The sequence below is a fragment of the Astatotilapia calliptera genome, chromosome 11 (assembly GCF_964374335.1).
Source record: "Astatotilapia calliptera chromosome 11, fAstCal68.1, whole genome shotgun sequence".
NCBI lineage: Eukaryota > Metazoa > Chordata > Actinopteri > Cichliformes > Cichlidae > Astatotilapia > Astatotilapia calliptera.
The window spans coordinates 31,799,079-31,826,209 of NC_137432.1; the positions used below are offsets into that span (position 1 = coordinate 31,799,079).

Below are 27,131 nucleotides of genomic sequence, written 5' to 3' on the forward strand. Positions count from 1 at the left end.
TTTATGAAATTAGAGCTTTTTATGAAAATAGGTTGTCGATGGAGAAAGATTTGCATAGCGAGTTTCTGGAATAAGACAGCAATTCATATTCAAGATTCTTGATGATAGTGTCTCTTTGTTCTCAAGTGGAAAGTCTAAAAACTAATTGACCTGTGGGAAAAAGAAAGTCCCCTTTTAGCTGTGGAAGATCTCAAGTGGTTTATATTCATTTTAAAAAGAAGACCGAAGCATGAGCCAAATTATTGCTAAAATCAAAGGTGTGCCCTTAAGGCTGCCTTAAAGGGTCTTCGGTTGAGGAGACATATGCTCATTTTACTGCACACTTAGGCCCATTATCTTTTATTATTTCACATAGCTAAGCAAGAAAAATAACTTCAGGTCAAAGGGGGTTCTGCAAAGCTTTACTCCAGCATAGGCATAGACATTATTACAAAGAATTCACCAGGGAATTCCTACAAAATTTGATGGCAATCCATCCAGTAATTGCTGAGATTCACAAAGGAAATGCCACAGTGGAAAGTTAGATAATCAAAGTCAACACCATAATTCCTCCGTGGAAGATAAATGTCTGTACACAATTTTATTGCAGTCCATCCAACATTATTTCTCTCTGGATTACAATAATGAGCTGATTGATCAGCTGATTGATGATGAGTCCTTCTTGAGCCATTCTGCTGCAGGTGTGACTTAATGTGGCACAGCTGGTTTGACAGTATTGTGTTTGGTATTAAAGCTACTTTAAAGGTATTTCCAGTAGATGCCATTTATTATGCTTTTTTAATAGCTTTGTTCATTTACTGTGCTTCCTCTCCTTTTACAAGGTCACTGCTGTATGCTGACTCATTTGCTTTCATTGTAATACCTTCTGTTTTATGGTATGACTCAGACATTGCAGACATTTTCCAGAGGTTTCAGTGAGACTGATTCAGCCCTGCTTTTGCTCTCATCATACACTACCAACTGTAGTACTGTCTGCCTGTTCAGCTCACTGAGGCTGTGCTTAGTCACAGGTTTTCTGAGCCTTTTGTGAGTTTAATGGTTTGAAGTCTGTGATGATGCACATTCCAAAAGTAATCTGGATTTGTTTGTAATGGAAAGCTCAGCTTCTCTACTGACCTAATTTTTGTTTTATAGTTAGTTTTGGCCATGGGAGGGAGTTTACTGCTTATAAAAACCTTAATTTTTGCCTTTATGTACATGCTTTAGTTAGACTTACTGTTCCTTAATGATTGCAGTCTATTAGAGAATGCAGTGTTGGAGACAATTCATCGGTGGCCTTCAGTGAGAAACCTTCGGTGAACATTTTATTTTCATCTTTCAGCACTAGACATTTATTTTTTTATCCCCTTTCCCCTCTAATATTTGTAGTAGTTCAAATATGGAGTTTAAAGCTGTATAGTAATGTAAAAGTTATATATAATTACATGTACATTTATTTTTCATAAGTCAGACTCAGAGGTCTTGAAAATTAACAATGAAACGTCATTATTTATGTGTGCCTATCATGCACATGCCAAGGTGTTAATGCAGCGCAACATCGCCTCACTGTTCATTGTTTGTTTACATAATGGCCCACTGTGATGAGGAAATGAAGTTATGAGAAATCAAAACAAAGCCTCTGTGCTCTTTTCCGTCAAATACTTTACTTCCTGACTCACCTAAATACCAGCCCACACAAACAATAAAGCACTTGAGGTTTTTATGGGAGAAATGACCTGTTTCATTGCTGATTACTGCCGAAGTCAGGTTTGACCTGCAGATTATTGTTTTGTTGATTTAAGGATTTTAGCTGAATGCTTTGAAGGTACATGGAAGCAACCTAATAAAATTAAACGGCATGGAAACAAAAAACAAAGAAGGAAATAAATACTATAGACTGGTTTTATGAATCCTTTAGGGCTGTAAAGCCTTTGTAATACTCTTGTCAATATGCCAAATATTGGGCAACAGATGACAAAACCTGCTTGTCTTGACAGGCAAATCCAAATGAGTGGCAACCTCTTGTGAACTGTAAAATGTGGTGTAAACAACAAGTAGATTTTGAATGAACTTGAACAAAATGCAAACATCTATCAAATAAGTAGTAATGGTAGCATAAAACAATTAAGACCTTTGTAAAAGAAATGTATAAAATATATGTAAAAATAATTATTATGCTTCCTACATCAATTATTTATATTTATACTTGTTGCTTTCGAATAAAAACAATACATCATTTATTTATACTTATATTTTATTAATGTTCACCACACATGTTCAGGGAAACACATGTCAAATATGGATTTGTTACATGAATATCTATTGTACTATAGATATCATTTATTTAAAAATACATGTTATGAGATGACGTTATGTAGACTGGCATGGCACCAATATAAATCTCTTTTTTATATAATAGAGTTTGGCATGTTACTTTTAAAATTAGATATATTAAGACACAGAATCATGGGCACACATCATGTACAGTACAGTGTACTCAAAACCCCAGAGCAGACAAAACAGCGACCCGCCTCGCTCATTTACAGCAAACAGCATGATCTAACCAAAAATGGTTTCCTGACGCAAATCAAGTGCTTGATTTGAAGGATATTAGCCTTGATCAAACTGGCTCCAATGACAGTTATGAGTGTGAAATAACCTAATTTCAGCATTTGTATGAGCATCCATATTAAAGCAAGACCTAAAATAAACTGCAGATGTCGTCTCAAGATGCTATTTGGGTTTAAATGCTGTACTACCTTCATTGTGGATATTTGAATAAAGGAAGCCTGAAGAGGGGAATCAGCTCCATTGAACAACAAATCACTAACCATATTTAACACAGCGTAACAAGGTAATCACTCCTGCTAGGTAAGTGAACCCTGTGTCCCAAATCCATACAAAAGCAAAGTTGTGAGCAGTCTAGTATACTCTAGAAAAACTAAAGGCTGAGAATGAGAGACTTAACAACCTCTCAGACTTGAACATAAAAGTGTGGTCAACAATCTCTTGACTTTTTTCTTTTTATCCTATTCTCAGATGCAATGATTATATATACTGAATTCCTATGTAGTCACAATTGTAGTCACCAGTCTATCAGAAGAAGTCATTGGTTAGGTAAGTAACTATTGTGAATGCATCTACTGCAGTACTGTATTTATTTTTGAGTTATTATGCTCGTTTAGAAACTGTTGTTACAATTTACCTAGCAAACTATGAGGAAAAATATCACTGCAGGATCAAAAGCTTGTATACAAGGTTTGCACCTGACTACAACAATACGAATAAAAGAAGAATACATTTAACAAAGTAGATTTTAACAGTAAAAGAGCTAGCAGTTACACATAAACCAGTCTTCACTAAGAAGATTAAAAAATTTTCATTCTCATAACGATTTTTCAGAAGTTTAATTTGACACTTTTCATCCACAACTTCCTCTGAAAATGATATCTGCCACCTTAGATCTTCACATTCATCTTAAAATTAACCACTTCTTCGCTCTCACAGTGACATGAACCATATGCCATGCTCTAGTAGCAATGTAATGCTACGTCAGTCTATGCTACTTGTAAAGGAAAGCAATTATCCATAAGGTAAGGTAAATTTGAGAATATAAACTGATTCTTAAGCATCAGAACAAATGACTAAAGCTTTTCTTTATCTGTTGCTTTCAGTAAGTAGATTGTATGGACAAGGGGCGCAGTGATGAAGCTTAAGATATCAGGATCATTTGGCTTGTTAGAACTGGACAGAATAGGCAATTCTTCTTAAAGTGTCCTGCAAAACAACTATCTGGATGAAATTACATCGACCCATACAGTACTTATTAGTCGAAATATAGATAAGGTTATCGAGGAAATTATTTTAACACATCTTTGTATGCCGAGTTAGTTTGATGCCAAAATTCTCTGGCAGGATAAAAGTTGTTAACAGCCTCTACTAACAGTTTACCAGGCTGGTGGCTGGTGTTATATTCCAAACCTGGTGTTAACACAGAGACACAACTAATATGCATGTTAGACCTGCAGTATATCTGCGTATGTTGTTTGGCTGAGAGGAAGACCGATGTTGTACATGTGCTCAGGGTTTGTCTGACAGGAAACATTATGCATGGTATGGAGCACGGGACTTCACAAATAAGCATAAGAGGAAGCGGTAAGTGCCAGGCGGATGAGGCTCAACACAGCTTTGTTTTTTTTTCAATTGTTTTTTTTCCTTTTTAGCACAGTCAATAGGCTGCATCAGTGCAAGGCATAAAATAAGCAGATCCCTGAGCAGCAACACACAACCAAGAAAAGTGAGAAATGTAAGTCTGTCTCACAATTTTCACATTTGGGAACATGTCTGCTGGCCCTATCCCTCATGATATAAAATGAGTTCTTTAATACAGGACATGACAAGCCAGCTCTATTGTCTAATTAGCTATTAATGACATTTCTGCCACTGTGGAAAGCTCGGCATGGCTAGATTTATGTACCATTAGTGAATGATAATTCTCAAAGCTCTGGAGGACATGCTAATCCACTGCATAATTCATTACCACACAAGTCTACTTCTTTAGTCAGCTGATCAGTATTCATAAGGTTGGGCATAGTTTTGGGCACTTCAGTACCGCTCAACTGCAGCTACATTGACAAATCATTCATTTTGCATTTGGCTTTAATTTGTTTTCCTTATAATTCCACCCCAATGTTATCAGAAAAAATTAAAAGACGATGCACTAGGTGCATTTCAAGTGAGACGTTTTGTTCTAAGCCCATTGTTCTCACCCCTGGTAGTGGTTGCTGCTGTACATTAGTAAAGAATACTTTTTGAATATGTCCAATAAGCCTTTTGTTTCACAGCATACAAGTGTGGAAAAATAACAGTTGTCTTGTCTGTTTGCTCTGATGTCCCTTGGAAAGAGGTAAAGCAATCAATGGTCACATTTCACATTCTAACTATGGTATAAAAACCCAAACCATCAAGACAAATTATCACATATGTAGGCAGCAATGGTAGAAATCAGCATTTGCAGAACAATAAAATATAGAACATATATCTCACATCTAAGTACAAGCCTTTATTTCTGCTGAAAAACAACTGAATGCAACTCTGTTATGCTTTCCTTTTAGCTTCATCTGCCCCTATGATAATGTAAGTATGTCATTCTTAAAGTTGCAATACTGTAACACCTTGTTCACATCTTTACACATTGCCAGGCTGGAAGATGTTGTATTTAATGTGCAGCACATTAGCTTGACTTTAGAAGAAATAGCTCTGTTTCCAAAAACCTAATGGACACAGGAGACTAATGACCTCCAGACAGCATACCCAAAACCAGCTCAATGATGATTGTTAACATAACTTTCACACAGCTTTTAGTTATTTATGCAGCTTTGCAGAGATTAATGTCTTTACTGAATACTTATATTTAAGATTTAAGATTTTTCGGTTAAAAGCTTGTAAATTGCAGTTTGCTTTGCAGTTCTCACAAAGTAACCCTTGTATGCTAGAAACAATGTTGTGATACTTCTCACATTCTGATGTTTAGGGCATCAAAAGAAAACAAACCAAAAAATGGACAAAGCTGTGAACAAGGCGTAATAATGTCTGATAAAATCTTCTTAAAAGATGCAAGAACTGCTTTGTCAGAAGAGGAGGTGCAGAGACACAGTGATGTTCGAGGGTGAGCTCGCGCTCACCCGCCTACTTCCTGTCAAAAAGCTGACACTTCCTCCCAGCAATGCTGTTAGACTCAGCTGCACTAATTATAGCGCCAAGTCCAACTGAGTCTGCAGTATTCTGCCTCAACTGCAAAATTGTGCTTAGGAGTTATGTCCCAGAAGTGTTAAGGCTTTTGAAATCTCAATACCAGACATTTTTCTAAGTACTAATGAGCTATACCAATGTATAGCTCATTACAAGTATAACAAGATGAATGATTAGATGCAAGAGCAGTATTAAAGGTTTACACATTCACAAATAAGCACAATCAATCAATTTCAAAATAAGTAGATAAATGGTAGAAAGAAGTGGCCTGGTATTGGTGTTTTTTGCCAAACTTATAAGATATGTTTATCTTTATTTGTCAGAGAGGAAAGGTTCGCAAAGCACTTTATGGTTGAATTACGTTTAAACTTGCAAAACATGTGAGTTCATGGACACTAACTCCTAATCACTTTATTTTAAATGGCATTGTATCCGTCTTCTATTTTTGATCTGATTAAGACAGCTAAAGCTGCGGCTATTTTGTTTTATTCTAAAAAATATAGAATAAACCCCGTATTCACTGATATTTTCTGGACCCTCTCTAAAAACCGAAATAGAAAACGGCAAATTGCCGCTGTACAACGCAACTGTGCACTTTAATGCTCTGCGAACCTCATCTCTGAGCAATGGCTCCTTGTCTTTCCTGTCATTGGGAGCCAGTAAGGATGAGGAGTTAGCATTAGTTTTAGCTGCAGTTAATGAAGCCACAGGGTAGCCATGGCGAGCAGGAGTGATGGCCCCAAGGTGAAGGCAAGGGAGGCAGCCAGAAGCCTCCCATCGTTTACCAGCCTGAAGGAAATGACCTCCACCTTGAATCCGTCTTCGGTAGCCATGCAGCGAAAGACACCTTCCTTTAGGGGTGTGTCAACAACTGGCCCCAGGACACAGAAGTCTCCAGAAAAAATGCAGGGGTAGTTCTTAATGCAGTTGTCCTTTTCCCAGCGATAAGTGGCATGGAAGGAGTGCACAGGGCAAGGGAGAAAGACTGATGTGTTAGACTGCACGAATACTTCTCTAGGGGAAGTTCGACGCAGCTTCAGAGCTGTCAAGGAAGAGAGATAAGGAATTTTATACCTGAAATTCACAATTTAACATTACAGCTGTAAATGCTGAGTGAAGATCTCTCCGTGGACACCTGGTAACCGAACCCACGTAACGCTTTTTCATCTTTCATATTTCCAGCTCTGAACCTTTAGCATTGTTTTATAAATTGTTGCTGAGGCAGAATAAAAAAGCAACAACAGTAAAAAAAAATCTGACAATTGTCAAATGTTCAGGCACCCAAAAATCTGAAGTCTGCATATTCATTATGCCTCCTGTTTGTTTATAATTATTTAAAATCAAGTGCAAATTTGATTGGGAACTTTTACACAGCACAATATTATTATAATTTTGGAGCCCAAGGCTAATTCTATATTATTTCCTGTCTCTTCAAGTATTCAAAATGGACCCACAGATCATTTTTGGGCTGAGGCCTCTGGTGAGTTCATCTAATAATAACTTTGCAAAAGTTCAGTTACAGTAAGCAGAATAAAATGCGACTGGTTCAACAGAAGTAAAAACCAAAAGATCTTGAAATACACATCATATTCAAGACCAATAAGTACTGGAAAATACCAAATATAGAACTCACATTACTCACATAACATCATCCAGCTTCTGGTGGTTATCAGATTTCAATATTCACTATTTTCTAATTTTTTCTTGTTGACTTGTATAATTCCATATTCAATATTTCTTACTGTTTTCCACTACACAATTCACAGTTAAAACAATTATAATGTAACCAACTGTCCAAGAAGTCACTGAAAATGATAACAAACCCCCTCATCTGAATTTTTCAACCTACTCATAAAGATGAAGGAAGCAAGGCTGCTTTGTCTTAAGACCAGAAACTAGATCTGCATTTTGAATATTATCACTGTAAACAGCATGCCCTTTGAGGCGAGAAAGCCTGGCAGGCAGTAGCGTGCTATGAGATTTGGCACTGGTTTGCATTACTGCTGTTTCTTAGATTAATCCTGACATGAGTTTAAAGGCGTTTGCTTCTCATAATCTTTGTATACTGTTTTTCAAGAAAATAGATCAACCTCTTACTGTGTTTATAGGAAGGTCATTTGACACCAGTGGCACAACTTGGAATAAATGCAATGCTAAGGTCAGATCACTTGAGTAGATTGCTTTCTCTTGAGAGACTACAAACTGCAATCATTTTATGAGGTCATAACTGGATTTGAACTCTGAAACAGGGCAAGCTATAATATGCTAAAAAAAATCTGTCCCTTTGGGTTTTTGGAATCTGCTCAATTATATGATAATCATCTTTTTTACTGTAGCTGCTCAGAAAGGTTCCTATTTTGGTTTAATTAAGATGGAGAGAAAGTGGGAGAAAGTTGATAAAGGCTCACCAGCAGCTTCCTCGCAAACTGAGGAGTTTGAATCGTCCAAATTCTGAATGATTCCCCTGTTGGAAAATAAGACAGAGGACAAATTTCTTATTAGTGCCACAAATGGTTTATGAGCCACTGCATTGTTAAAAATTAAAACATGCAGACAAATGACTCCAAAATGTGGCAGAGGAAGGACAAAGGAGTTAAAGGTTTAAAACTCTATACAATTAACTTGTAATTTGTTTTCTAACTGAAAATAAACAACATGTATTAAACCAAGTGAAAACTTATTAATCATGTCAAACAGTGGAAGTAGCAGTAGCATGTCATGCCCCCCCAAAACTGAAGCTACTTTGTATTTGCAGCCATTTTTACTGTCAATCAAAATATATGAAATGTAATTTTTCTGCTGGAATTGATGCTGTGTTGTTAAGATTGCTAATGAAAGCCTGTTGTCTGCTCAAATAAAAACCAACAATAGCAGTAACATCACATCTAATCATACCCAGTTGAGGAATTGTACGCGGGTGGGATGGCGACGCACTTCCTCCTGGACTTGTCCCAGCCACAGTATGGATCCCGGGAAAGGATGCACTCTCTGCAGGTGTCACCATAGCGACTGCAGTCAGCCAGAGGCAGTCGCTGGACCTCCATCGCTGTAGCAACATACAGGTGTCCCTTTGGAGGATGATGCAATATAGTAGCATCAATATTAAAGCCATAAATAGCAGACAGAGCTATCTTTATACTTAAACCACTGCAAGTAGTCATCTTGATTGACAATGAAACTAATACCCAAATTAACATAATTTCATGGGACAAACTAAGGACAAATGACTATTTAATATTAACAATTTAAGCCTCAATTATATCAAATTACAATAAGATAGCAAATAGAGAATGTATTTGTAGATTAATTATGCTTAGAAAATGAAAAAAAAGGCAATTGACATGTGGGAAACTTATTCAGGGAACAATTTTAAATGAACTATTCCTCATTGTTATTATTATAGCTCTTGTTGCATAATATCCACCCAAAAAAATCCCCCATGGAAATAAAAATGCTGATGGTGGGAAGATGTCCTTGCTATCTCTAGAAGTTTTCTGCACTGCATAGCTGATGAGGTGGCACATATATATAAATGTATTCCAGTGCGTCTTTAATCATCTTGGAGAAAAGGATGATTAATTTGTTCAACATGTATTGTATTATATATATTGTTCAAGCTACATTACATACATTACATACATAATAAAAAAAAGGATTGTGAGCTGCACAAAGCTTATATAATAATATAATATCCCAAATCTCTCAGTGTAATACACTCATTGACCACTTCAGTAGATACATCTATTCAACAGATTCTTAATTCAAATATCTAATTAGCCAATCACAATGGTGCCACTCCTGCCAGCTTAGAATAGAAAACTGAGGGTACATTTCACATGGACTCGCCAGAATTGGTCAATAGAAGATTGGAAAAAAATTACCTAGTCTGACGAGTCTCAATTTCTTCTGCAACATTTAAAAAGCAGGCTCATAATTTGGCATAAACTTTATGAAAGCATGTTTCCACCCTGGCTTGTAAAAATGGTCCCTGCTGGTTGGGGTTTAATGGTGTGTTGGATATTTCCTTTGCACACGTTGAGTACCTTAGTACTAACTGCATTGTTTGAATGCCACAGGCTACATGTTTATTGTTGCTAACTATGTTCATCCCTGTATGATCATAGCGTACCCATCGTCCGATGGCCATATCCAGAAGGATAATGCACAATTTTAAAAAGTTAAAAAAGTGGTTTATTGAACATGACCATGAGTTCACTGTATTCAAATGGACTCCAAAGTCACCAGATCTCAATTCAGTACAGGACATTTGCAGCTGACAAATCTGCAGCAGCTGTGTGATCATGTCAATATGGACCAAAATCTTTGAAGAATATTTTCAGTTACTTGTTGATCAAGTTAGTTCTGAAGGCAAACAGGATGCCCCGCCCACTACTCATAATGTAGTATTCACATTTACCATGATTCTCTGAAAAAACAAACAAACAAACAAACAAAAACCCTTAAATGCAATTTCAAAGAGAAACTAGATCCATCTTAACATACTGGGGACTGTAAATCATGTAATTTCTAAATTACTACTAGAGAGGTGTACCTAATGAAGTAGCTTGTGTGCTGTGGCAAGGATAACCAGCTCTAGTACAATTAATTTTCTTTGAATGTTTCACAGGCTGTGGCCGTTCCTAGCATAGCCCAAGCCCTAATGCATATTTATAATGACAAATGTAGCTAAAATCACATTCTACCACACAAATCAACATAATTACTCATACCTTTTGGGTATCAATAGCCATGTTTAGAACAGGGCCTTCATTGTGAAACAGAGAGTATTGAGATATGATGAAGACATCCTCACTGGTATGAAGAACTTTGAGAATTTTGCCTTGTTCTGTATAAGACAAAGGAGAAAAGAGGAAACGATTACATATGAAAAAGCCACACATTCTTTGTGGTATTTTCTTTTTCAATTTCTTTGTTAAAACTGAGTTCCAGCCCCTGTTATGCTTCTGTTGAGGTTTTATGACAGATAGGTGGTCCAAATACAAAATGGCAGATAAGAATTTCAGCTCAAAAATAGCTTTTCTTTAGTTGAACTGTGCAAAATGATTACCTGGAAAAATAACGTAATACAGGAAGTCATGTTACCAATGGTGATGTAACCTTAAATGTCTGAGTTCTATGGGCAGCAGGGGAAATCAACCCAGAGGTTTGGATTCTGAATGAATTTTGGATCGGTTTCATAACTTAGGCACTTTGTTTTGTTCTTCATAAAAATGTCACAGCTTTTAGTAACCGAGAACATTTAGTATCCCCTCTGGATACTAAATGTTCAAAAGCAAAGGATGCAGTTTCGCTTTAAAAGTACATTTCTTGCAAACTGAGCTGAAACATTTTGGCCATAACACAGACTTATGGTAAATCTCAATTCATTGCCCCGGGTTTGCACAAATCAGGTTCCAAATGGTCTGTCCTTATTAATTAAACACATTACATCAACATGCATCAGTAGAACACAATGCCATTTGGCATTAATAAGGTCTTAAAAGGGCCACATGTCAACATTTTGTTTGAAGACTTGCATTATTTCAACTTTATTCTTACATATCTCATCATGCATATCTCATCCTCTATGAAACTACCACTCAGCAATCCTCATGCCAGATAGTATTCCAACATCAAAAAGAACATGGATTAAAAACAGCCAGTGGCTGTCGGAAGATTAATCCTCCAATATATAATAATAATTACTGCAAGTTTAATGAGTTCAAGAATGAGACAAGAAGTCATACTTTTAAGCAACTTTCAAATTTGAGCTTTTAGTGTGAAAATGCTTCTGCAAGCCTCGATTTATTATTGTTCTATTACTATGAGCCACCGAATTTGCTGCAAAACAACTTACTTCTACTAAACATCTGTTTTTCTCATTACTGCTGCGTACAATAACACAGAGCTCGAGTGAAAATGCACTGAATGTGTTTTTTGTATTTCATTAACTGTATCCTTGCTACTAACTGTTAGCTGCTCTCTCTTCTTTTGGATTGTCTGCATTTGTGTTTCCAACATGGAAAGGGGATTTTTATTGCTGCACAAATGAGCAAAGTCATGTTCACAGCACATCGTCCATGTAAATACTTGATCCAACTGTCACTTAGAGCGAAGGAAGTAAGCCCTATTTGGAGGATTTAGTACACCATTCTTTAGCTTTGCTAATTTATGTTGGTTAATAATGTTGCTTTGCATTCAGCTTGAGTTTGAAAACTGACAAGTCACTATTCTAGCTTTGAGCCACTTTGATTTGTACAATCAGGTTACACTACTAAACAGCCAAGTTTTTCATAATCTCTTCTGCATATTTTCCTTGTTTTTAGTTCTTTTTTTGCTGCAAACTGTTTCATAAAAATTGAAATGTAAATGTTCTACCCTCAGTGCAGTACATGCACTTCGATGGGCCTTTGTTGATGCCAGAAAACAAAACAGTTCAAACTTGTTTTATTCTTTTGTTGCATCTTTTTTTCCTCTCTCAATGTTTTTTCTCCCTACTGTGAAAATGTGATTACTGTGATACCTTATTTTTTTTTCTCACATCCTCATTTCCTGAATGCTCCTTCTGTGAGGCTCTTTCTCATTTATAATTAGACAGGCAGGTTCTTGCTGCCGCTTGGACTTCCTTTGTCCTCAAACTGCCTCGTCTCTTTTTCATAAACTTCAAATCTTTTATCCCCTGTTGTCAAAGATAACATTTCATATTTTATCTAATTTATTCTTATGTGGTTCTTTAATCCCGTCAAATGCTATTTTCAGCTCCTTTATCTAAACAGTGTATATCAGCACAAAGACAGCCGCAAGATATTCTGAGGGGGAAAAGGGTGACAGTGCTGAACTCAGTGGCATCTGCTGAGTAAATCAGTTTTTTTCTTGTTATATTTAGCTTTTTCAGATGAGGTTTGCTGACACATCATACTCATTTACTGTAAATTCTTATCCCAGTACCCTTTTAAAACTTTGCAGTTATGTGCACCTATTATATAAAAGCTTTCCAGGTATGATAACGATAATTAAAATGGGCCTGTTTTTGGTAACAAGATTGAACTCTCTTCTCTCTAAGTTACAATACATTCAGTACATTCACTTCCCCAGATTGTTTTTCTAGTCAGATAGCTCATTGGTCTGTGTCTTACCTTTAAGTTACTGACACATCGTGTGCCACTGTCTTAACAGAAAATAACATAAAGTCATCTTGAAACAGATGACATTTCTTCCATCCCTCAAGGGAGATTTCTGCTATATCACCTCGATGACTGAAATGGTCCAGGCAGTTCTGCATCTTGTAGTGTTCACTATGTCACTGAGGTAAAGCAGGAAAACAAATCTTTCACTACTGTCCTTTAGCTTTGCTCCATTTCAAGTAGTCCCCTGTAACAAAGGCTAAATGCTCCACTTTTTCCACTGCCTCTCAAAGGTTGCGATCTATTTTTCCTTTGTTGCTTTTTTGGGCTATTGAACTTCAGGGGCCAATTGCAGCTCACTTTTCCTTCTCTCCCCTTTGTATACATGAATAACACTGAGTCTATATGTCTTTATAGATATCAGAATATCTCAGGAATGTTTTTCATATTGAAGAAACTTCTACGGTTTTTAGGCGTGATAAAACAAAGAGAGTTCTTTGTGAACAAATGATTCTTGGGGTAGTAATCACATCCATCATAAGCTTCCCTTGCCATAACTACAGTCTTTCTTAAACATTAACATCTTTGAATTCCCTCATTTAAAACTCATCCAAAACTGCTAACTTTTATTGTCTGCTTACATGAGCAGAAAAGGTACAGAGAGAATACTTTAAAACACTGGGCTTGGAGAGTGAAACCCGTGTTCATTCATCATTTTTCTGAATCAATTATGCAATTCGGGCATCATGGTGGAACAGTAGTTGTTGCCTCACAGCAAGAACGTCCTGGGTTCAAAACCACCAACTCTCCACGTGTTTTTGGATTAATTGGTGATTCTAAATTCCCAATAGGTGTGAATATGAGTGTGAATGATCGGGAATGATCTATCTCTCTGTGTTAGCCCTGTGACAGACTGGCAACCTGTTTAGGATGTATCCTACCTCTCGCCCTATTGGAGCTGGAATAGTTTTCAGCCCTCTTTTCCACCCTGAATTGGAGAAGTGGAAGTGTCCATCACAGAGAGAGAGAGAGACAACCATTCATTCTCACATTCACACCTTCAGCTAATTTAGAATCACCAATTAACCTTACATGCATGTCTGTGGATTATGGGAGGAAGCTGGAGTACCTAGAGAGAACCCAGAAAGGCACAGGGAGAACATCGAACTCTGCACAGAAAGGTCCCAGCTGGCAGCTTAGTTTGAACTGTGAACTTTCCTGCTGTGAGGTGACAGTGATAACTGTCCCAGTGTGTCTTAAAACGGTGCTATTGAATCTTACAGTGGATTCGACAGAATTTCTTTGTGTCAGTTTTCACATTTAAACTCTGGCCTTAATGTGTTTCCTTCTAAGGTGTTAGTGTTCGTGCCTTTATTAGTTTCTTTTGCCTTGTTTTCGGTTCAGAGTGTTAGTTTTCTATCATGTTTTGTTTTAGTTCCGCTTCCTACATTTCTCTGTCTGACTTCGTGTCTATTTTCATATTGACTGAGTATTTTGTTCTTCTGTGTCTTAGATTAAGTTACAATTTTTGGTTTAGTAAACAGCTTTTGCTTGACTCCTCCGCATTCTGCATTCTGGGTCTACTGTTTTACTCTCCACACAGCTATGTTGAGACAGTTTTTCTGCTGAAGGGGTTATTTGATCTCTCCTTTTACGCCTGATGCCTCAGCAACTTTCAAAGAGTCAGTTTCCTGCCACCTTAGCTTTGTTTCATTCAGATTGGGATCAGGCTGCAGCTGCCCTTGGCCAAGACTTTGACTTTTATCTTAAATGTAGCCCTGGCTCTTGGTTTCTTCTCTACATGTAGCTAAGACTGTGGGATACATTTTTTAAATTCCATCAATTAGGTTACTACTAAAATGGCATCCAAATCCACACACAGGAGCTAGAGACAACATTTTGTCTATTCCAAGTAATTTTCGTCCTTGTGAAAACCCAGCACCTACTGTACATTATCAAACTCAACCCCTGGCTGAGATTTGGGTACATTATCTATACCACTCTAGCACTACAATAACTCTGCTGTATGAAAGCAGATTTGCAGCAGCTTGCAGAAAATATCCTGTTACAGTTATTGAAGTAGCCAGTTATTATATGCATAAATTTTGTTGAAATATTTGTTGGCTAGAGATCAAAAGACTAAGAAACTCACTCTGTCAAAAACTGTTGTGTTTTGTCAGTTTATATCTTATAGTGTAGTCCCACTGAGACTAGTTACATGGGTTTAAAAAGCAAAATATACAGTGCACTATTTAGCTAATTAGGAGTTGGGCACCACCCTGTCAGCTTGTTCTAGGTCAACATGTTAAAGGGAGTTCAATTAGCCTTCAAATACATCACTTTGGCAAAGAGCTGTGACTAGAATAAACAAGAGGTTGGTGCAGAAATTAGATGAGAGGAAGTTGAGTAAGTGATGTTTTCCACTTCCATAGAAACTGCCATCAAATTGGTGTTTTGCATAACAGCAACAAGAGTCTTGTCGTTCTACTTGAGCCTTTAAGTGTGAGTGGGAGTGCTAAATCCCTCCCTCTCTTCACTTTAATTCCCATGGTCTTTTAAACCCTAATTTTTGTTTCTGACCTATTGCCAACAACCTAACTGGTTGTTATTTTGTTGCTGTTGTTGCAATGTTTTCTTTTGATTGCTTCTGTACAATTTCTCTTTGTATAATTAAAAAAAACAAAAAACAAAAACTTTTCATCAGACGATCCTTTTTCTAAATACTTTAGCATATGTCTGTGTTCTCAGTCATGTCATTTTAGATTGAATCAAAGTGGTTGTTTGGTCTGCTTTGGACTTTGAATTGCAGCATTCTTATCAAACTAAATGAATTTGTCCAAACAATAGCAAATACAACATAACAGATTTAAAGCAAACTAACAAAGTGTACAACAAAGTGTAAACGCCAGCTTCAGCTGGTCTTCCGCTCACTCCTTACTGGGAGTAATTATATTGAACATTGCAGCACTCGTGGTGTTTTTTGTCCTGCCTACTAATTATTGCTTTGCTTTTCTTTTTGTTTTTTAAGCTCAGCTTTGTAAGATATTTTTAATTTAAATGATTTTTTCATTTAAGAAGAACTTTGCACATAATTAAATTAAAGCAAGGTAAATGAGGCAGAATAAGTTAAATAAGACTTACCAGGGTTTTTACCAAGAAAGACTAATGTCTGAAGAAAATGCCTCTCTATGATTCCATTGTCTGTGGTTTCGAGGTGGACATGCGCTCATCACTTGTACCCCTTTTATTAAATTAAGACTGTAACAATGCAACTACCCAACTATGCATGAGCTGCCTGTCTTCTTCACTCACTAAAGACTGAATTATTTTAAGAAGGCAGCTTCTCACCATCATTTACACAGATACAAGAGCATGTATGAAATAATTTATGCAGACTGATGAGCTTGACGGGATACACAGAATGAATATTTATCCAGCACTCTGAGGTGGAGGTGATGCAATATTAAACAGAAGGGAAAATGAACGCTCTTAAACGACAATTCAGAAGTGATCACAAAGGGAATCTGAAAATTGTAAAAGCTGAACTGTAACATATAACCTGTGTTGTAATGGATAACACAAGCTCTGTTCTGCATGCCAATTACTGTCCCTGAAAGTAAAAACAAGAAACAGGAAATATTTTGTCAGTAGGAAACAGCAGTACAATGTGTTCCCACAGCCTCAGATACCAGTGTGACTCAAACTGCTCTACTTTCTTTTTAGGCCACCATAGAGACCCATTGCTGCTCATAGCTCACCATCCTTTCCCTCCTATTACTGGCACAGTTTGTAGAGCTCATAGTGAGAGGAAATCAATCTGCCTTTTTTAATACCACCAGAAAAGCTTTATGAATGACAAGCACATATACACTGCAGCAGTCACAATTTGCACTTTGAAAGATGACACTCACTCATCTTTGGTGAACTTGAGTGGTGAGACACTCATGGACACACGAGCATATGACTTGTGATGGTTGCCATAGTGATCTCCCTTAGGCACAACACAATTTTTCCAGTAACTGCTATGGGAAGCAGCAGCTCAGAATTGCTGCTTTGATCAAATAGAAATAGTCTTGTGAAGGCTATGGATTGTTTGACTAGATTTTGAGAAGAAAATATTTTGACAGTTTGTCAGTTTTTCACATTTAATATTCACAGCTTGTATTGAGAATTTAAGAATATCTTAGCGGTAATTTTTTTTAAATCATATTTTAGTCTGTGTTTGTTTTTCGTTTCTAATCTAGTGTTGCATGTTGAACCGGGACAGTAGAGAGTGGCTAATATGCAAATGCTGCTCATCAGAAGCAGTATTTGAAGTGAAGCGCAGAATATTATATTGTAAAGAAAAACAATTCTTAAGGAAAGGACTGCAGAGGTAAATGTAAATACTACTGATGTGGGGACAGTGCAGCTAAAGAACAGAAAATAGCTACTCATTAGTTGCTTTCAGATAGCTAACAAAACCCTTTAGCATGACAAGAGACATTGTAAGCTAACAACACACATAACAACACACAAGCACATGTGCTTGTACATAAACACACACTCAGACACACACCTGTTCCAAGGTAAAGAACGCTGTAGTGTTCATCGTTAACTGCCCGTACGATGTCCGCCACTGTATGTGTGATTTGGTCATCTGAGGGCAGGTCAAGTGGAGCCACACCAACAGGCCGGATCACATCCTCAATTTCTGGGTGGTATCTCATCACCCCAAGAGTTTTCACATTGTTTTGATTCTCCGCTGCTCCGGGGGTTTTGCGGAGACACTAAGGGAAAAAGTGACGAACTCTATTCCGATGGACTCCAAATAATTTATTTTGTATTGAGTCATTCCTTTATAAATAACACCTGAATTATATTTAAAAATATGAATTAACTCATTACATTTTTTGCACTGGGCTTTAATTAAAAAAATAGCAGGATTGATGGTTGTTAGGTTTTACTTACAGTCCCAGGGCGTGTGCCAGTGAGTTGACCGCTGTAGCCCTTCAGCTTAGATGTGGAGAAGGCCTGTTCAGTATCTTCAATGGAGTAGGCACAGATCACTGTTCTGCCCCTGAACAAAAGCAAGGAAGGAGTAATTACAACCACAATAAAGGCATGGAAAATGGCTTTTAAGTAGAAGACAAGAAGTTTGAGTCTGTGTCTGAGGTCAATGTATTATAGATACAACATTTCAAGTAATTATATTAATTGTACAAAGACTTAAAATTGCTACAGTTTATGTTTTCCGACTTTTCTCCTTTGTCTCCTTTGTCTTCAGTGAATCCACATTCACTGAATTTGATAATATTTGTCACTACCACATAGTCAGTAACTGCTCCCCTATAATACCTTCCAACTCTAACTCTTTTGTTTTAAATATTGCTGTAAGTGAGCTTTAATCACGGCTATACAAATATACACACATTCAGCGCAGACTTGGGTTGAGCTTAAACTTAAGTTTGTGTTTGTTACCAAATTATTGTGTTGATGTTGTAATTAAACCTGGAACAAAAGAGGGTATTTGTGTTTGCACCTAGCTCATGGCTGTACAGGGAGTGCAGAATTATTAGGCAGGTTGTATTTTTGAGGAATAATTTTATTATTGAACAACAACCATGTTCACAATGAACCCAAAAAACTCATTAATATCAAAGCTGAATGTTTTTGAAAGTAGTTTGTAGTTTGTTTTTAGTTTTAGCTATTTTAGGGGGATATCTGTGTGTGCAGGTGACTATTACTGTGCATAATTATTAGGCAACTTAACAAAAAACAAATATATACCCATTTCAATTATTTATTTTTACCAGTGAAACCAATATAACATCTCCACATTCACAAATATACATTTCTGACATTCAAAAACAAAACAAAAACAAATCAGCGACCAATATAGCCACCTTTCTTTGCAAGGACACTCAAAAGCCTGCCATCCATGGATTCTGTCAGTGTTTTGATCTGTTCACCATCAACATTGCGTGCAGCAGCAACCACAGCCTCCCAGACACTGTTCAGAGAGGTGTACTGTTTTCCCTCCTTGTAAATCTCACATTTGATGATGGACCACAGGTTCTCAATGGGGTTCAGATCAGGTGAACAAGGTGGCCATGTCATTAGTTTTTCTTCTTTTATACCCTTTCTTGCCAGCCACGCTGTGGAGTACTTGGACGCGTGTGATGGAGCATTGTCCTGCATGGAAATCATGTTTTTCTTGAAGGATGCAGACTTCTTCCTGTACCACTGCTTGAAGAAGGTGTCTTCCAGAAACTGGCAGTAGGACTGGGAGTTGAGCTTGACTCCATCCTCAACCCGAAAAGGCCCCACAAGCTCATCTTTGATGATACCAGCCCAAACCAGTACTCCACCTCCACCTTGCTGGCGTCTGAGTCGGACTGGAGCTCTCTGCCCTTTACCAATCCAGCCACGGGCCCATCCATCTGGCCCATCAAGACTCACTCTCATTTCATCAGTCCATAAAACCTTAGAAAAACCAGTCCTGAGATATTTCTTGGCCCAGTCTTGACGTTTCAGCTTGTGTGTCTTGTTCAGTGGTGGTCGTCTTTCAGCCTTTCTTACCTTGGCCATGTCTCTGAGTATTGCACACCTTGTGCTTTTGGGCACTCCAGTGATGTTGCAGCTCTGAAATATGGCCAAACTGGTGGCAAGTGGCATCTTGGCAGCTGCACGCTTGACTTTTCTCAGTTCATGGGCAGTTATTTTGCGCCTTGGTTTTTCCACACGCTTCTTGCGACCCTGTTGACTATTTTGAATGAAACGCTTGATTGTTCGATGATCACGCTTCAGAAGCTTTGCAATTTTGAGACTGCTGCATCCCTCTGCAAGTTATCTCACTATTTTTGACTTTTCTGAGCCTGTCAAGTCCTTCTTTTGACCCATTTTGCCAAAGGAAAGGAAGTTGCCTAATAATTATGCACACCTAATATAGGGTGTTGATGTCATTAGACCACACCCCTTCTCATTACAGAGATACACATCACCTAATATGCTTAATTGGTAGTAGGCTTTCGAGCCTATACAGCTTGGAGTAAGACAACATGCATGAAGAGGATGATGTGGACAAAATACTCATTTGCCTAATAATTCTGCACTCCCTGTATAGATCGGTTGTTCAGTATTATAGCCCAATCCTCACAAAGAGCTTTGTATTTCATTAGAGTGTTTAATCTAATACAGGGCATTTGTCAATTAACGATTTGATTAAATGCTTATCACATTTACACTGAGCAAGCCTATACAACTACACTTTTTATAATTAAGGTTGTAAAATGTCTATAATACTGTAAATAAGGGCAGTCACTATATATTGTTCATGTTTAGCTGATATATGGATCCATATACGTTACAGTTTGCAAACTTGTGTGTATTATTTTGGAATTTCCTTTGCACTAAATTTAATATGAGCAACAATTAATGTATGCCTCCAGCGGTTTATGATATTGTTTTGTGTATGGCAACTGATATCTCTGGAATGGAATATGCATTTACCGAAAACTATTTAACGGACTTGGAATCCAACACAAATTTTCTGTTGAAGTTAAAAGGAAAGAAAATGTTCTCTGGCAAGAACATTTCTTGCAAATGTGTGGTATGTGGTGTGTACTGTGTGGGTGGAGAAATGTAGGTTACTTTGTTATGTTATACATCTGCTTCATTTTATTTTCCCTTCATTTTTATTTTATTTTCATTTTTATTTTCCTAAAAGCTTGATCAGTACGTGATCACACGATCTTCCTCTTTTCATGGATGTATGGATGTAATAAAGGAGGACATGCAAAGGAGTGGTGTGACAGAGGATGCTAGGGATGGGTGAGATGGAGGCAGATGATCTGCTGTGGCAAACCCTAAAGAAAGCAGTGAGGAGAAGGAGGCAGAGGAGGAGGAGAAGATGATGAAGACAATCACAAAGATGAAGGAGATGATGATGCTGATGATGATTATGACTGGTCCGATACTGACCAAAAAAGCTGGATCAAATATCGGTGACAATAAGCTGATCCATAAGCTAACATCAGAGCGACAGCAGTTTGGATTACTTCATGCTGCTACACCAGCAGCTTCTATTTGTATGTTTATTTATTTATTTATTTATTACTTAACTGTAAACTGTGGTCAAAGTGAGCTGGCAAGAATAAAAAAGATCCAGTGCTGTCTCTCAAGAGCTCTTTCATTTTCACTCTATGTTCAATCAGCGAGCTTATATAAGAAGCCAGAAGGATGTTGGTTTGATATAACACTTGTTAGTTAAGATTTTAAGTTACATATGCTAACATAGGGTTCTTATCAACACCACGTTATGTAACTATTTCACTTCTGCTATCTCCTTTGATGTTATTCTACAGTGGATTCAATTGTTACATTTTATTTTATAAGATGGGAAAATTGAGCTTAATATTTCTTTGCACTTGAAAGATAAATTCCCATCTCTTCCTCACAGTGAGGGATATGCCAGATCTGGAATCAGAAAAAAGCAGGATCGGGTAATTCATACTTACCATGCATTGGAAAAGAGGCCATACAGAACCCCAGCCCTTTTATCCTGAGCAGTCAGTACTACTGCCTGCTTCAAGTTGTTGTACTGTTGCTGAGTGTTTCCTGCACCGCACATCACCCGTGCCTTCAAGAAGGTGGTCCAAGAGTCTGCCATCAGATTTTTGACACCCCCTTCATCAACCTTGAAATATAAATAAAGACGGTCATAACAATGTCCTGAAGGTGATTTTTTTCCTTTGAATTTTGGTCTGAAACCAGAACAAAATTAAAGTGTCCTCTGCAAAGATATTGTCCTCTAATCCAGGCCACCAGCAATCCTTTTCTCTTCTCTCTGTCAGTTTGGGAAAGAGTAATTTTGCTTGAATATACAGGATGGTCCTGTAACCTATAGTACACAGTACACAGGTGGGCACATCAAATCTAACTTTTTAAAACTTGCCCTCTAACAGATTTCTTTTAACTGAATTATGTGCATTCGGCAAAGTGGGACACAAGACAGAGCCACTGAACAAGCAGTCAGCAAACACATTAATGCTGTTTATTGTAACTGAACATGCACACCAACTGATGGAGAAGGGTGGACTAGCTCTCCTAAAAGTCACCTCCACAATATTCTAAAGCTGTCTGTGGAAGGATATGACTTAATTATGAATTACTAAGCACTTGGCAGGAGTCTTTGAGCCTTTGAGTTTCTGCTCAGTAAAGAGAGACTGGTCAGGACTTATTATGATGTTCTAGTTTGACACACTTTCCTAACTCCTAATTGCAACGGTAATCAATGAAAGCCTCAATGTTTTTCTTTAACCATCAATAATTTCATTAAGGATTATTTATTTTGAAATTCATTTAACAATCAATTGAGTGAGTCAGTCAGGAATCACATAGGAGAGCAGAAAATTTCCAAAAACGAGCAGGATGTTTACCATGCATATTCGGCCTATGCGAGCCCTGTATGGCTCCTCGTCCACTCTGGCTGTCTTGTTGAATTCACTGAAGAAAAAGTAGATTTCCTCCTTGTATTTTTCTGAGGAGGGGATTATAGATGCTCCAGCAAACTGTGGATCTGATAATGAGGCAGATAAGCAACACTTGATTATTTTACATAATAACATATTTTATTAGTGAAAAAAAAGAATTGGGAGAATCAGTAGCTGTGTAAACGGTTAATCACAGTAGTTAGATTTCTGAGAGTGAATACACCTACATGTTTTTTCCCAAGGGAATAATAGTAGATGATTTACAGACAGAACCACCCACCATCTCCATATGCATTAGTCTAAACCTGTACGGTTTCTGCGTGACTTCCCTCCTCCTACTCACTTAACAGCCAAACGTTCTCTGTCTTCAGGAGTTTCTGGGAGCCAAACGTACGCCGTATCGAGCCGGAATGACCTTCTACCGACGACATAGCAGAATACAGACTCCCATCTGAGATGGCGAGGAAGAAAAATGGACAAGAAAATAGAGGGTGAACAGTGGGTAAAAAAAATAGAAGGCATACTGCGAGCTTGATGGATTTGTACAAGGCTCAAGGGGAGAGGAAGAGAGATTGGAGTGACACAAGAAAAAGAGTGACTGAGAAAGATACAGAGAAGAGAACATTAAACAGAAAGCAGGGGAGTCGAGAAAAAAAAGAGGATCAGGGGACAAAGACAGAATTTTAAAAAAAACCAGGGGAGAGAAAGAATAGCCAGAGCAAAGAAGACATCAAGCCAGAATAGCTCACTGCACTGATGAGCAGCTACCAATCACCAAACCCCAGTTAGAGCTCCGTCTCCATAGCAATGCAGAGGGGAGCATTTGAAATCATGGCACTAACATCTTAATTAGGATTGATCTTTATTTGAATGCTGCTCAGCTCAAGCAAAGGGCCGGCTCGTTGCTTCCACAATCGATCCCAATCTGAAAGAGCATCCTGCAGTGCGACCTCTCACTGATTTGAGTGTTTCTTCAAACAACCCCTCTGAAGAGTGCGGTTTAACAGATAGTGTCTCTCATCAGGCAGTATGACCAATAAAATGTTAGTTTAATTAGAAACATCTCTATTATGTTAATGTGATCCCAAATAACCGCACAACCAGGAGCTCTATTTGTTGGGGAATGAAGCGGGGCATTTAGGTCTTGTAAATCAGTCTCATGAAACGGGTGAATTATATCACCGAAATTTGCCTTTGATTTAGGAGAAATACAAATTAAGAGCATTACAGTTCATTAGCAGATCTGCATTTTCACCAAATATGAACTGGGATTGCCACTCAAGAGGGTATGTAGAAATCCATCATCGCTGCTATGAACAGAGATGAGATAATTGGAGAAAAACAATAAATAAATAAATTCACTCACATAACAGACACTCACTGGTCTGTGGATGTTTAATTATGTGCATGATCTATTAAGGCACAGGAATACACATTAAACTCTCCATTTTCAAACAATTTTGAAACCTTTTGAGCATAGTTGGTGGTAGCAAGAAGACATGAGCTTTTCAGGGTGTCAGATGCAGCACTTTACATCAATGCTTTAGTGTTTGTGTCCTCTTTTACGTGCACCTAAATGCTATAGGTATTATTGTGTAAGTAAACTCATTAAGTGATTGATGTGGTGAATGCCATGTTCATTCAACTGCCTTCCACTAAGCGTTACTTTTAACTATATAAAATTGATTGAAATGACTTATGTTGCTCAACTGTGATGGATAAAAACATACAAAAAACATTTAACAGCTTTAAGTGCTGGAGGCATTAAATTAATAAATCATTACTTTCATTACTTCCTTTATTGATTTGTCATTAATTCTTTAATTAATGGATGACATATATTCTAAGGCTGGCTAATTAGTTTTACTTTTATAACCTCAAAACCAATATACTGGCCTATGGCTCCTGTCCACATATAGCATTTTATTAATGACTGGCACATGGTGACAGTGATAAATTGCACAGTAAGCTTTATATAATACATTATGTGGTTGCACAAGTGGGTCTGTACTTGTTAGATTGGAGTCATTAGAAATGAGTCATGATTTATTTTTGTTCAAAAGTGTTATGCTGAAGAAACTATTTAAAATCTGAACAATAAGGAATTAACCCAGATGGTAATTATTCATTCTTAAAGTACAATAATAGTTTCAAACCTATTTGCATTTACGTCATTTTGATGGCGCAAACTGAACAGAAGACTCAGATTTAATCCAGACACCATGTGCTCTAGAAAAGTAACACATTGGCTTTTAAAATCTGTAAACACATCAGTCCTGTAAAGCACTGACTCTTTAAAACACTGTGAGGTACTTCAGATAAAAGCATTCACTCATTTGCATTACATGAATAGAGGTTGATAATAAGAGACAGATGGCTCCTGGGAGTCAGAGGCACACAAGTGTCACACTGCTGCTCCTGTCGCAAATGAGCAAAGTTAATATAAAGATTTGAAGGTGGCTTTGTTCTAAAATAAGATCTTTGGCAAAGCTGTCACTTTGCCATAGAAAGTAAGAGTCCCTCGTACAAAAATGAACCGAGTGAGATTTGAGAAAAAAAACAAAAAACAATAACATTAATTCATCATTACTACCAGTTTCTTCTTTTATTATCCCAAAAGAATGATCACTGGGGATAAGCAGTGAAGTTGCGCACCCATAGTTGTTTTAACCTTTTATTATGGTTTTTGCTGTTCTGCTCATGTTTTATGCCTTTTATTCATTTTGTTAGTTGAATTTATACCTCATGTGAGCTGGTATGTCATTGTTTTTTTGTTTTTTAAATACATCTTTCATTTATTCTTCTGTACAGCACTTAGTGGTCGTGGTTGTTTTAAAGGCATTTCTAAAATCAGTTGTCAGCCACAGCCACAGCCAGGCTATTCTACTTTTAAAAAACAAAACCAAACCCAAAACAACCCACAATCTCGTTGTACATGTACAATGACAATAAAGGGCTATTCTATTCTATTCTATTCTCAAAACCAGAAGCCTCAAGATGCCCAAAGGCCAAATGATTAATCCCAAGGTCAACTTGTGATGTAAGCTATATCGAATTTTCATGAATAGCTGCCGGATGTCAATAATTATTAACAGGTCACATTTATTCTTCAGATCTTTATTAAAATTGGATTGTATTATCTTTAGGCCAACCCTCAGTGAAATTATAAGATGGATTCAAGATTTTCAAAGCCATTTGTTTCCTACTGCCAATGAAATTTGGCAGCAAAACTACCAGACAGAAAGTGAGATCAAATTTCAGCAACTGTTTGTTGGTACCAAACTTGGTCCACAGATGCAGCACTGTTCCCTGACATTCGAGATTTCTTGGGAAGCGCTGCAATGAACACAAAAATGCATTTTCTTTCTTATCACGTGCTTGCAGACACACGTTTAACAAGATCACATGAGTTGCCATGGTGACTGAACCCTGTTGAACCCCCTGCCCTCTTATTGCTGCTTGCAGATGAGTTTTTCTGTATTTCACTGTTGGTAACCATCACACCTGTAATCATCATTCAGTCTCATTCTGATTACAGGCTTCGCTGTAGCACAATTAATTTTGAGCTTTGATTGCTTTCATAAGATGCTAGTTTGATGTCCAGTTCTAACATCAATACTGACAGTAAAATGAATTGAACAGGATAGATTTTTTTACATAACTAAACTAAACGCCAGTATATTTGATTGACTGCCTTCAAAATTTGAAGATGTATTTTATTTTACAGCTATATAAATTATTTTCGTTACCTTTGCACCATTCTCAAGTCACATGCTCTTATGGGCTCAGTAATTCACAAATGTCACATGTAGTTTTGCTCTTTAAAATATAGGTGGGATTGTAGTATCATAGTAAGACACATGGAGTATATAACACCTGCGCTTCCTGTAGCCTTTGCCTATATTCTCTATGTTGATGCAGTTGAACCAAGCTCATCATAGTAAACTGTGTTAAGTGAATCCCAAGACTTTACTGTGATTTAACTAAATAAAAGACAGAACGAAATGAAGCAACAAATCCTAATTGAGGGCTAAGTTTGGATTGTGGATTTAGTTGTTAGTGTAGTTAATAGCTACCACCACTGTACTAATATTCTTATAGTTGTAAATTATATTCTTTTTGTTGCTGGTGTGGATGAGGGTCATTCTCTTCAGATCAAACCATCAAAAACTACCACAAACTCTCCTTTGGTTTGAACACTTAAGCCACATTGGACGCCAGTATGCTGTATGTTGCCTATAGCTGAGATCTGTTGGGTCTACTGAGTCTGCTTTGTCAGGCATATTTTATTGCAGTGCCTTCATTTGCTAGTATCAAAACAGTATTCTTTTCTATCATATACACATGAACTTACACTACTGCAGGTCTTTTTTGTGTTACCTGCAGGCAAGCTGATGGCCCTATGGGAAGGGAATTGCGGTGATATGTGAGAGGCTGAAGATATCTGCCCAGCACCCTGTACATCAGTCAGCACTGTGTCATTAACCTGCAGAAAGAAGGCAAAGACAATCAAGCCCAGTGGAGGTGTAGCTTTTAAACTCTATTCATTTCATTTTGTGTCTAAATGTATTACACCCAGCACCCACTTATCTTTCTACTACAACACAGAGTTTAGAACATTTCAACTTAGCCATGGGGTAACATATTCATCACGAAGTGAAAATGCTCTCTGTGGAAAGAAAAACTCCCAGCCCTTATCTAACCAACTAAGGAAATAAGAAAGAAGATAAATAAATTCTAATTACAATTGATCCATGGATTACTTAGACTCTAAGTGAAGCACTCACATCACTACAAAGGGAAG

The 27,131-nt window shown here is 37.4% G+C and overlaps 1 protein-coding gene across 1 annotated transcript in view; it reads right to left on the minus strand.

Moving 5' to 3' along the window:
• Nucleotides 1–2,215: 2,215 nt before the first annotated feature.
• Nucleotides 2,216–27,131, minus strand: part of LOC113031438 (semaphorin-7A) — a 41,686-nt gene continuing 16,770 nt past the window's right edge. Inside the window, exons 5-14 of the mRNA XM_026183511.2 lie at nucleotides 26,708–26,813; nucleotides 22,671–22,778; nucleotides 22,274–22,413; nucleotides 21,353–21,531; nucleotides 17,805–17,913; nucleotides 17,413–17,623; nucleotides 10,461–10,576; nucleotides 8,626–8,798; nucleotides 8,139–8,194; nucleotides 2,216–6,772 (exon numbers count right to left, since the gene is read on the minus strand). Coding sequence (XP_026039296.1) covers nucleotides 6,426–6,772; nucleotides 8,139–8,194; nucleotides 8,626–8,798; nucleotides 10,461–10,576; nucleotides 17,413–17,623; nucleotides 17,805–17,913; nucleotides 21,353–21,531; nucleotides 22,274–22,413; nucleotides 22,671–22,778; nucleotides 26,708–26,813 — 1,545 coding nt within the window. The 3' untranslated portion in view covers nucleotides 2,216–6,425. The remainder of the gene's footprint in view (nucleotides 6,773–8,138; nucleotides 8,195–8,625; nucleotides 8,799–10,460; nucleotides 10,577–17,412; nucleotides 17,624–17,804; nucleotides 17,914–21,352; nucleotides 21,532–22,273; nucleotides 22,414–22,670; nucleotides 22,779–26,707; nucleotides 26,814–27,131) is intronic.